General features: G+C 38.9%; 1 protein-coding gene across 1 annotated transcript in view; it reads right to left on the bottom strand.

Moving 5' to 3' along the window:
- Positions 1 to 547: 547 nt before the first annotated feature.
- The window catches only part of TMC1 (transmembrane channel like 1), a 137975-nt gene continuing 125328 nt past the window's right edge, over positions 548 to 13194 (bottom strand). Inside the window, exons 17-20 of the mRNA XM_037730607.1 lie at positions 10037 to 10162; positions 6460 to 6538; positions 6308 to 6359; positions 548 to 1266 (exon numbers count right to left, since the gene is read on the bottom strand). Of these exons, the coding sequence (XP_037586535.1) occupies positions 1241 to 1266; positions 6308 to 6359; positions 6460 to 6538; positions 10037 to 10162 (283 nt within the window). The 3' untranslated portion in view covers positions 548 to 1240. The remainder of the gene's footprint in view (positions 1267 to 6307; positions 6360 to 6459; positions 6539 to 10036; positions 10163 to 13194) is intronic.

Raw genomic sequence — 13194 nt, 5'->3', positions numbered from 1 at the left:
AATGGCAGAGTTTAACTGGTATATGACCTTCTTCTAAGAATGCTGGAATGGTAAGGGAAAATGCCACAAGTGAACATGCACACAACTTCAGTAACACATTGTGCGCATAGCTCCTCCCAAGTGGTGGCAGGCCACTGAGCACACAGAGAGCCCATCTCCCCAAAATAGCAGGGGAGGAGAAATGCAAACCCCAGAACCATGCCAATGTATAAAACCCCAGGTCAAAAGCTGAACAGGGCAGTTGGAACTCTCAAGCTGCCCACTTGGCTTTCTTCCAAGTGTACTTTATTTCCTTTTGTTCCTGCCCCAAAACTTTTTAATAAACCGCTCCTGCTCTAAAACTTGCCTCAGTCTCTCCCTCTGCCTTAAATCTACTTCTGCCCCGCAGCTGATTTCTTCCCTCCAAGGAGGCAAGAATCCTATCAAGTTTGATGTATTTTGTATGGATTCACCGCCAACATAATCACTGGAAGACAAATGAGCATGAGCAGACTGAGGTAACAGCAGTCATTTATGACGTCTTTCCTTTTTGTTTTTTAACTTCAACTCATAAAAAGTTAGGCTGTATAAGACTCATGTACCGTCTCAAGGTAAGAGGTCTTCAACTCAGTGCTACCCAAGCCCCAATTCACATAGGATTTTATTTATAAAAAGCCTATTTCTCTTCATACTGAACCCAGCACCAAATACAAAGGTTTTAGGTATATATTTGCGGGGGGTAGGGGTGGGGAAGCGGGTAGAAAAAAAGAGAAAATAAGGTATTGGTTTCAAAAAGTGAGTTAATGAATGATTACGAGTACTTTTTTCGCAGATATTTCTGAACTTAGAGGAAAAAGGATGAAATATTTTTGCTCTCAGTTTAAGAAAACTAAGGCAAAAGAAATGTATAAAATGAAAGTTCATATAAGTAATTTCTTTTTAATTAATCCACCAACGAAACCAGTAAATTGTATTGCTGGATCACACCCACTTCTAAAATCAATTGGTTAAAAAAAAAAAAAAAAGTCACGAAATGGAGCAGGGGAGAGAGTTGCTGCACAGAAACAGCTTCTGAATTTGGAATAAGGTGAAGATTCTTTTTGCTCAGGTAGGATTCATGATGCCTTGATTGCCCGGAATGACCTCGAAAATCCATCAGGGGTAGAACAGGAAAACAGAAGTTCCACAGTACTTGTTCTCTGGGCCTTCACAGATTTGAAACAGCAAGGCAAAGTGAACCTTTTCTGGGTTCTCAGGATACTTATGACTGGCCACCAGCAGCTGCAGCTGTTAAAAAAAAAAAAAGAAACAAACAAACAAAAAAACAGTGAGAGAGAGAGGAAGATGAAGAGGATGAAGAAGAGGCAAATAAAAATGTAGCTTTCAGTGTGCTTAATGGTTCTGAATGAGGTGGCCAAAAATAAAAAAATCTGTATTGTCCCACAATATTTAGCATTTTTATGTTCAAAATATTTTCATGTTTCTTAGTTTGCAAAGTCTTCACAAATTCTAAACAAGGGAAAATGAAAGTACTACTTTTTTTTGGTAACATTTATATATTATTTCTTATGTGATAAATAGATAAATGTATTCCTTTCATATTTTTTCAATAAAAGAGTTCCTCATTTTTCAGTAGATATTCAGTAGGTATTTACTGGGTAGCCATACACATTATGGAAACATATCAGATGAATAGCAGCCTATAGCATTATACTATCATTTAAAACAATAAACATAACAATAAGCCTTAATTAGAATTTAGATCTTATAAGTCAGAATTTTCCATTCTTAACCACTAATTTGATAATATTAAATTATACAAAAGCGCTGCTGGTATGTGTGATGTGTGTGCTTCGAACACTTCATCTTCTGCAAAGACTAGACAATTCTAATCAATTGTCTACCACTAAGGTAGACTCCATCCCAGACTCCATTTAAAAACAATACCCCAGGTAAGCACTGTGGGATGAACAGAGTGAAGATGGAGATAAAACCATTGCTCTCCTGTTGTAGGAAATACAAAGATTTCCCTAAACTGCAGAGGTAAATACACTGAATTGAACTTTCACCCTTTCACAAACATGACAGTCAAGAAATTTTGGGGGTGTTGGGGAGGATGGAGGAGGTTGTTGCATAAACCTACAAGGAAGGGGAGAATAGGAAAAGAGACGATGATAAAATTTTAGAAGCTGGAAAGCAGACAGATTAGTGATACATGACTTATCAATTCTAAGAAACTGAAAAGCTAAGCCAGGGGAGGAAAAAGACAGTAAGCAACATAATCTACACACAAAATCTCCAAAATTCTCAGTAATGCACAGCAACAGGTACCTCTGGAAGTCAGGAACCAATACAAAGAGGATGTTTTAGCTGTCCATTTAAGAAGCAGTCAAGCTTGGTGGGGCAAAGGGGTGGGGTTATTAAAAAACGAAGCAGCAGCCGGGAGCGATGGCTCATACCTGTAATCCCAGCACTTTGGGAGGCCAAGGAGGGCAGATCACAAGGTCAGGAGTTCGAGACCACCTTGGCCAATATGGTGAAACCCTGTCTCTACTAAAAATTCAAAGTAATTAGCCAGGCGTTGTGGTGCATGCCTGTAATCCCAGCTACTAGTGAGGCTGAGGTAGGAGAATTGCTTGAATCTGGGAGGTGGAGGCTGCAGTGAGCTGAGATCATGCCATTGCACTCCAGTCTGGGTAACAACAGCGAAACTCCGTCTAAAAAAAAAAAGAAAAAAGAAAAAACAACAACAACAAAAGCAGCAGCAGTTAAAAGTCTGAGATTTGAGATGGGCTTCACTTGGTACAAATGAATAATTGCTCCCCTGCCCCAACTGCAGCCTTTAATCTGGCAGAAGGCCAGAATAATTTTTTTTTCTAAAAAGAGTAAAACAGAGATGCGTCTGGGCTAGAAGACTACAAGGAGTGCCGCAGTAAAAACAGGGGCCAAGTGAGCATTTGTAGGCTGAATGCTGAGTCCTGCCCGTGTTGATTTTCCCACGCAGGTGCTACAGGTTTGCTGGGCAATCCTTTACTCCCTGGGCAGGATTTCAGAAGTAATTTTTCTTAAGAATCTGATCAGCCTAAAAGGAAAAGCCTAAAAATACTGACAAGGGGGGCAGCAGCAGCCCAGGCAGAGTCCTCCAATGAGGATCTGCCCACGAGCCCCACCCACTTGCCTAGAGCTTCCAAACCCACCTTTGCCTCCTACCCTGAAATATGAGCTGAGAGTCACAAAGCAGGGTATCACCAAGCAAGGGGGAAAGAAAGGACAAAACAGCTTAGAGAAAACAGACTATCAAAGGCAAGAAAATGTCAAAAACAGTTATTAATATTTTCATAAAGACAGAACAAGTCATTGCAGCCATTGAACAAGGATAGCATGCTGTTTAAAAAAGAATTAAAGAAGAAAACAGCTTGCAGAAACTAAAATTATAATAGCAAAAGTGAAGAGGCAAAGAGAAATGTTAAAATTTAAAGATAAGGAAATATTCATAGGTAAAGCAAAGAGACGGGGAATGTAAGGATGAAAAATAAATAATAGGAATTCTACATGCAAAGAAAAAAAACAACAGAAAATGAATGGAAAGAATTCATAAAAATTCCCTGCAACCAAATAGCAGAAGAACCCACTGATGAGTACACAAGGAATAAAAACAGATCCATGCAAGACACATCATCATGAAATTCAGAACATGCAGATAAAGAGACCCTATTGCGTTCCAGATTGGAAAACCAAACAATCAAAAACACAAGTTGCTCAAAAAAGACTAGAATCACAATGGCTTTAAACTTCTCAATAGCAATAGTGGAATACAGAAGGCAATGGGAAACCTCTGAAAAAATATTATTCCGAAGGGATATTATTTCTAATATAATTAGATGAGTATTTTCGACACTCAAACTACCAGTCAAAAGGGGGAGTAAGAGAAGGACAATTTCAGACATGGTCTCAGAAAATTTGCCTCTCACGCGCCGTTTCTTACCCACAAAATGTGAGCAAACCAAAACAGGGGAAGTTGGAGAAAATGGAAAACACGACATCCAAAACAGGATAGAGTGACAGAGATCCTGCTGAATGACAGTGAAGAAAAATGAAAGGATGACAGCTGTAGCCCATACACCAGCTGAAATTGGAGAAGTTCGGAAGATTCTGGGAAAGATTTCTCCAAGGAAATGAAATGGATAGATAACGCAGTATGTCTGAATATATTGAGATTATAATTCAATCAATAACAGAGATTTGGAAATTAAATGAATCACTGAAAAAAATATATATAAAAAAGAAAACGTTTAAAAATAGAAATTATGAATCCTGAGAAAATTTAAAACTATGCACAAGTATCATCGTTTACTACTTAGCCCAGCTGTGAAGACATTGTGTGTCCATAATAATGTATACTGGCCTAACCAAAATAATAATATAACTACATAGTAGAATGCATAAAGAGACTGGGGCAAAAGTCTAAAAACGTTTTAAGAATTACCTATTAAAATTTATTATCTCTATTGTAGTTATTATCTCCATTATTACCTACAAAGGATATAATAATTTTAATAGATAACACTTCAAAGTCAAGAAATTACAACAAAATTAGGCAATTTGGAGATAAATATCTAAAAATCAATTTAAAAACTGAAAGTGTCTTGGGGTAGTTGAGTGTATGGGAGGGGAAGAGAGCAGAATTAATGTAGGAGGCGGAAGAAGATGGTGTTTTTCATGATAAACTTTATAGAATTGTGAAACTCTAAATAAAAAAACTCTAAATTGTGCACACATGCAGCTTTGATTTGAAAAATTAAAAATTTTATTTAAAAAGTCTGATAACTGTACAGCACTGTAATCATTTAATTCAGCACCCAGCATTTAGCCTTACATTTCTGCATGCTAGATAGAAAAGAGAGAGGAAAAAGAAAAAAGGCTAAGTATGAAGAAGGCAACAAAAGCAAGTCTTGAACATGTTGTTTGGGGCCACCCAGCATCTTTGTCCTCTTCTCTTAGGTAGGTGTGCCCCTCCCCAGTGCATTTCATGTGTCAGGAAAACTGACCAATCCCAGGTCCAAGGGTGGGTCCTGACTCAGACAAGTATGGTAAGTTACATTGACTGGCATAGGAATGGACACCTGACCCATTTGGGGCCAATCGGAAAGAAGGAGAGATTGAGGAATTTCTAGGAAAGAAGTTTTCCAGTCTGAGGACATGGCATTGGAAGTTGCTGCATCCATTCCTGCTGCCATAAAGGTCGGCCAGTGTGAAAGGAGGTTAACTTCAGAGATTCCCAGAGAGGTGGGCTCAGACCTGACCCTCTTCTAAGAATAAAAACTACCCTGAAGTCTGGGCACGGTGGTTCATGCCTGTAATCCCAACACTCTGGGAGGCAAAAAGGAGAAGATCACTTAAGCCCAGGAGTTCAAGAGCATCCTAGGCAACATAGCAAGACCTCATCTGTACAAAAAGATTAAAAATTAGCTGGGCATGGTGGCGTGCACCTGTGGTCCCCACTACTCAGGAGGCTGAGAAGGATCACTTCAGCCTGGGAAGTTGAAGCTGCAGTGAGCTGAGATCATATCACTGCCCTCTAGCCTGGGCCACAGAGCCAGATTATAACTCAAAAAAAAAAAAAAAAAAAAAAAAAGTGGCCTGAAGCCATACATACCATTTCCCTGCATTTGTGTGACCAAAAAAATTACTCTTTCTTAATTAAACTAATTTGAGGGTTTTCTTACTTACAGTGAGGAAACAGTCCTACTAATATAAAGAGTTTTAGGAGTGAGGTAAAGGTTGGAAAAGATTTTCATTAAAGTTCATAGGTATCACCTTTCCATGGGGAACTCAAAGCATAGTATTAATTTTGGCACCTAGAAGTTAGCTTTATTCTAAGATTTTTAAAATTAAAGAGGTTTAAAAAAAAAGAAAGAAGAAAGAAAGTTTAATAAATTAGAAAGGGCTTCTGGCAATCAGTGAACCCTCTTGGGATCTTCTCAGCATATCCTTCCATGTATGAAAATAGTCAACATGGGCAGGAGAGCATCTGCATTTGTATCTGCTGTTTGTATATGACTATATGGGGGACTTCATTTTCTGTGCATTTTCAAGATCACTTTCAAAAATCATTACTGCCAAGTTTACATGCCAACATTTTCATTTCTCTTTTTTTTCGTCCAATTAGAAAATAAACAAATCCCCTGGATGTGATGCCTGAGAAGGGCTAAAAAGGTGGAGGGTAAGGACTGTTGCATGACTTGCTGACGGCAATAATGCCACTTGCCATCCAATGGAGAAAAAGCAAAAAAAAAAAAAGAAAAGGAAACATAAACCTATCTCCAACCTGCTCGTGCAGCTGCCATTTTCTTGTTTCGCATTTTGTTCTCCAAAGCTTGCTACACAATAAAAAATGAGAGAAAAAAATTAGATTTCCCAGTGCTTTCTACTACTTACATTAATAAAGATAATATTTCTATGAAATAAATTGTATCTTACCATTTTCATCTTCTTTTTTAGATCCAGATTCGCTGCCTTCTGGCCCTTGGCAGTAGCATTGAGATAATAGATAGTCAAACTAAATTAAAAAGAAAAAAGGATATGATTTAGGGTATTTTTCAGTTCCCCAGAATACATCTTAAATTTCCATTAATTTAGTTATGAAATATCAGCATGGGAATGAACATTAAGTTATTTTGTACTGTAAATCTCTTGTCTTATAGATAAAAGCTGAGGTCCAGAGGTAAAGAGACACACTCAGATGACAGAGGGATGAAGCTGGGGTGAAGCTGGAAAGCTGGGGTCCAAGGCTCCTGATCCACAGCCTGCTCTGTCTGCTATTTCACACTGCCTCATATTAGCTTCTTCCTAGAAATGTATTAACATCTGTTTAAATTATAATTGAAAGTAGCATTTTAAATGGTTGGCAATGGCATCCCAGAGAATTGAAAACCTACTGCAGTTTAGGGAATATGTCGAACAAAAAGGAAAACGACTTTCTGCCTTAAATTTTGTCCTTTGGCCTTTGCAGCTAAGAATATAATCCTCATAGGCATAGATAACGAACATGGAATTTTTTCCGTAGAATGCATTGTTTGCATTTACTTCTCCCTCAAAAAGAAAATGTTGTATAAAGGAATATTCTTGGATTTTAAATAACATTTACATTCTAGAAAGGGCAAATTCTAGCCAGACAATTCTGTAAAAATAAATATGCTTACCTTCACTTAACGCAAAATGAACAAACAAACAAAGAAAAAATGCAGTAGAAAAGGTAACTTACTCTTTGCTGCAAATAACTGGATATTGAACATATTTCCTCTACTCCCCAAAATGCAAGACAATATTCTTTATGAGCCATCTGGTTCCAGCAACATCATGATTGACATGGTTTGGCTGAGTTTGTTTATCTCTTACATGAGTGATAGGAATTTAGCTAAGATTACATACATAAAAGCATGCAGGACAATATCTGGCATGAAACAGGTGCTCAATAAATGTGTGTGTGTGGTGTATTATAAGGATTTTCTTAGAAAAGTTCCTGGATTTGGAGGATGAACTCAAAAGATTTCACAAGTCATTTTAAGTTCTGGAATTCTCTATCCACCATGTTTTTCTGCCTTATAATGCACATTAAATAAATATTCCTCACAAATCTTTTCCTAGTCTCTAAAGGAATGAAATTGCCTGCAGAGAGCTAACCTGAAGTCTGCTTAGATACCCAAAAAACATCCAGGTTAATTTAATATAATCCACTAGGGGAAATTCAAAATACTAGCACAACTCTCTAAATAAAGGTAATAAAAAGCTAAACCAATTGTATGGGCCCCATAAAGTAGAAGATGAGATTTCAGAATTTGAAAAAATAAAATAAGCAATAAACTAAAATTTGAGTTTTAAATCAGAACCTCAGAGCTACAATCAACCTTTCAGGACATCTATTTGACACTTGCATGCTCCCAGCTTTTCACCAGGCTGTCCAGATCAAAGCAAACTAGGTCCTGCAGGCTGAAAAGGACCACCAGACTGTTTTGTATGGCCCATGAACTAAGAATTGTTTTTCTGTCTTTAGATGCTTATATTAATAACAACTTAATTAGACCCTCAATTTTGCCTCTTGGCCTAAAATGTCTGCTATCTGATCCTTTAATTAGAAAAAGTGTGCTGAGGCTGGGTCTATACCATCTCTATCAAATGGCTTTCAGCCCATCTGGAATTCCCACTGATTCTGATCCCTGTTTGGTGCTGCAAGTGAGTGTAGGAAATAAGTGTGAAGAAGAAGACCTGAATTTAAATTCAGGTCTTAGTCACTTGATTGGGACCTAACTTCAATGTGTTATTGATAGTATGATTAATGAAGCCAACTTCTCAAGGCTGTTATGGGAATTAAACAAGTCAGTGTAAAAACAGTGCCTGAAACAAGGCAGTGTTCCTTTTAAACACTCTTAGGACCAATTACAAAATCTTTGGATTAAGGCATTTGAACAATGCCACTCCTTTACTTAAAAACAAAGATATCTCTGAATAAATTAAGAATATAGTAACAAAATCTGACATTTACATTGTGATTGTGTGTGTGTGTGTGCGTGCATGTGTGTGCGTGTATGTGTGTGTGTGTGTGTTTTAAACAACATCTCATTTATAGCACTACAGGGCCTTGACTCTTAAAGGCTACAGGATACTGATTAATATGCTCTCAGAAGCCACTGTATCATGGAAATATAGAGAAAGAAAATCGTTTCAAAGGCCATCTGGTGAAACATGCTGCATTCAGTGGTCATTTTCTAATCCATCTGTGCCAGAGATTTACTATCACGTTCTTAACAGCACCCCATTATCAAGGTTATATAATATATAATGGTAATCTGATTTACTGTTTAATTATCCCTTCAGGTTATTAGCTCTCCCTCACAGAAAGAATCCTGGTAAAAAGACGTGAGCACTGGATTTACTGTCAAAGGATCTGCTTTAGCTCACACTATGACCATTTTACTCTCTATCTCTCTCTTTCTTTCTCCCCACCCCGCCCTCGCCTAGGGAAAATCACTTTCTTTCTGTAAGTCAAATTCTTAGGTAATAAAATTGACGAAGATAAACCTGCCCTCACTACTTTATGTGGCTTGTGATCATGACAGTAACTGGGTCAAAATCCCTGCTCATTTACTGCAAACCACTGTGAGTTCTCTCCCTGAGATTTCCTCGCCTTACCTTTATTTAAATGAACCCAATCCTTTGCATCAACTTTGTTCCTAAAGTGTCCTTGGTGTTGTTTAATATTTACCCAATGACTGAGAGTCACGGCAGTTCCAGGTGTTCTATGTAGGAGGCACTCGGGGACTTGAAAGGAAGAGCCAGACACTGCGTTTGGCTATTCCACAGCAAGTCAATACTTTTACTCAGAGTCTAAGTTTATCTGTGGTGGCCAAGAGTCAGAAGCCAATGAACGTTATATGAAAACAAAAGTCATCTGCCAAGCTCCCCTTTTGAAATCACTTCTGAGTTTCAAGGGACAGACTACAGAAACTTCCCAAAACCCTCTGGTCCTTGATTCTATTATGGTGAACACACAGTTATTGGTAGCCCTCTAATAACAAGCACAGGGCAATTTTTAAGATCCTTTAAGCCCTTGACCCTAAAATATAGACTTTAGGGCCCCCAAGGGGAATATTAACTTACAGGCTCATTATTTCTGTATATTCATAGCCATCTGCTCTATGGAACAAGAGGTGGAGGCCAGGTTGTTGAGGGAAAGCTCAATGTCCTGATTAGATTAAGCATTTAGCATTTATATTTCCCTTGCTTTAGCTGTTTACAGATAATTATTTTGGTTACTTGGGAACAAATCTTATAATCCTGGGGAAGCAAAGACAGATGCAGATGGCTGTGAATTACATCCAATAGGATCAGAATATGGCTCATGAATTTTAGCCTCTCACCACCATGTAATCAGTGTTGAATTTGGGTAAGTTACAGCACAACCCTTAGGGAGAGTGAAAGCGCTTAAAAAGCTGAAAAGTAAAAGCATCCAGGAAGAACATCACAAAGCCTCCTTTCTATGAGGAGGGAAAGCACGTACGCCATCACCAAAATGACAGCAATGACCAGCCCAGGGTTGGAAAGCTGTCTCAAGATCTTCGCCATCCAGCTTGGGAAATCATGCTCCAGGGTCTCTCCAATGACTTCAAACATTCTATTTTTGCCACTGGGGGAATTAAAAAAGGGGAGACAAGTTTATTAAGAACATATGGAAAAACCATGGTTACAGGAAGAAAACTGTAACTCTTTCCCCATTACTGCTTAGGTCCTCTTTCAGGTTAGGAATCTGATGTTTAGTTACAACTGCTGACACACTGACCTCATGTGGTCAATAGACGGGTAAGATATGAGAAATATGATCCCAATATAAACATATACTCAAAGCAGTTATGAAAGTAACCACATACGTAGGAGGAGATTTTTTAAAAACTGTATTTCTAAGATTTTTCTTGAAATATGTTTTGTAAATAGCTCGTAAGTCTGCCTCTCAGTCAGCTGTTCTTGCAGGAGAACACACTCTTTGAGCTAAGTAAACAGTGCACTCAATTTTTAATTAGCCTTGGAAATGAGAGCAAGGAATAGCCCAGTGGAATAAAATCCACATATAATCCAATATCTTTCCACGCAATAGCTTCCATCTCATTTTCCACCAGACCTCCTTCAGCAGATATGTTAATAGGTAAGGTAACCACACCGAATAAAGGATTCTTTCCCTCTCAGTTTCTTCTCCTGGACAGGCCCGAATGAACACCAGCTTAGCTCTACTGCTAAAGGCCATGAAGGCCAGTATCAGCCAGTATCTATAAACTAGAAAGATGAGAACAGGATGTCTTGACTTACAATAGAATAGCTAGAATTGTACCATAATATTCATTATACCATTATTTTTTCTGTATATGCATATTTATTTTACTATGAAAAGATGAATTTTCAGAAGAGATTTGGATTGGGTTTCGCCAAATTGTATGCATCTTCAGAATAAATGTGGGTGCAATATGTAATATAATGGTTAGTTTTGCTTTTGTATTTTAATCTTTAAGCATTTTCAACTACCAATGTGTGTCATTGTTAGACACACAAGTCAGTCCCAGATTATTTTTTTTCTCCATATCTAACCAATACTATCTTCGAACAGACAGAGTGACTCCAAGTATTTTGTCAGTAGTCATTGGACTACAGAGGTAAAAGTTTTGCTTCACAAATTAAAGCTCTACATCCTAATTTTCAAGATCTATGATACATAAGAAGGAATGAAGCTTACAAGCAATATAAGATTATAACACCCTATTCCAGTAAGTTTTATTTTTCACCATTCCATTCTAATTGTTCAAACCCCCCAACACAACCTTAGCCAGATGGAATACAGGATAAGCAGATAAATTAAAAGAACCAAAAAAGATAAGACCCTCTATCCTCCCTTCTCCTGTACCTCAGGTTATAGCTGATGGATGTGGTTCGAGTGGGGGGATTCAAATTTTATGAAATTATCTCTACCCACAAAGGCCTTCTCAGCATCCACTGTGACCCAAAGCAAAACTGCTGAGTCCCTGGGGATTCTTGTATATCTTTTTCATGTCAGGCCTGTTACCAAACAAAGGAGTCCAGATACCTTAATTACATACAAACTATAGAAGCATCTACAAATCCTTGGCAATGCCTTCTCCTGCCAGGTTAGCCAAAGTGTGTTACTACACAATATACTCAGAATTCTTTTCCAGTTGTCTGTGCCTACCCACAGTCCTGCTGTAAGCATAGTGCCACTCTAGATTAGAACTGCTTATGAGGAGGCCTGTCTTCCCAGCTGGGTGATAAGCTTCACAGGACCAGAATCAATGCTTAATGCACGGACTTAACCCTTTGTTTCCTCTAGTGCTTAGTGCACAATATGCAGACATTATTCATTCATTAATTCAAACTATTGATCAGCACTTTACTGTGTCCTAGACCTATGAGATGAAAATGCGCTATCCCCAATCTCTACAAGTCAACAAAACTATTAAGAAAAATAGATGCATAAAGCATGATTGCAAAAGAGTAATATAATAGCAGTGTCACAATATAATGCTAACTTTTAAAACTAAAAACCTGCACCTAGTATACTGATAGGAACAGGAAGAAGCCAAATGCCTACGCAGATAGGGGCAGGTACCTGGTGAAACACCACCTCCAAGCCAAAGACAGTTTAAAGCCTGAAAGCCAAGCTACAAGTTAACTCCTCAGACCAGTTTGAGAACTTGTCTTCCTGTTTGGGGCACTTTCCTTTGATTGATCCCCTATACAGGGGAAAACCAATTAGGATAGGGTAGGTATATGTAATGTGCTGTTGTCTACTTTTGAGTGATATCTTCATTTCAACCTTTTTTGCATACTCACAAACCAATCAGCACACATTCTCCATCCTGTGCCTGTAAAGACTACAGACTCAGTTGGTAGAGGGGAGAGACAGCCTGACTTTGGGGAAGAGACAACCTGACTTCGGGGAAGATGACCTGCCCCTCCTGGCCCCTCTCCAACTCCCCTCTCTGCTGATAGCCAATTTCATCACTCAAAAAAATTCTCCACCTTCACCATCCTTCAATAATCTGTATGACCTCATTCTTCTTGGATGCCAGACAAGAGCTCGGGGCCCACCAAATGTGGGTACTCAGGAAAAGCTGTCACACTGGCCCTTTGCCCTCCCCGGCAGAGGGCAGCTGCCCCATGTAATGAGGCAAGGGGCCAGCTGAGCTGCTAACACACTGCCATCCATTGGGCTGAGGATGGTGGAGCTGAGGAAGCACTGTAACACCCCCTCTGGGACTTCAGAGTCATGGGCATCCTCACTTGGGCACCACTGCGTTCCCCTCAAGGTGACACAACTAGCCTGGCCATGGGCCCCACACGGAGCTTGCTCTTGTGTCAGTGCAGGCCATGTCTAGCCAGATCCTGCACTCGCCTGCTCACATACTTCCTCCCATAAGGGGTTAACCACAGCAGGCCGAGTAGACAGGGTGCCCCTCTGTGAGTCCAGCAAAGGAGCTGAGGAACATCCTGTATCCATACAATCTCAGTTATGAAAAATTATGCTTAAAAGGCAAACCAGAGCATAAAATGCTAAAACATTATTTCAGGTTTCCGAGATTATAGGCAGTGTTTCTTTTCATGTAAAAATGTTTCTATAATTTTTAGGTTTTCTAGCATAAGCACATATTATCTTTG

The sequence above is a fragment of the Cebus imitator genome, unplaced genomic scaffold, assembly GCF_001604975.1.
Source record: "Cebus imitator isolate Cc_AM_T3 unplaced genomic scaffold, Cebus_imitator-1.0 Scaffold355, whole genome shotgun sequence".
Taxonomy (NCBI): Eukaryota; Metazoa; Chordata; class Mammalia; order Primates; family Cebidae; genus Cebus; species Cebus imitator.
This window is presented reverse-complemented; position numbering and strand designations above follow the sequence as displayed.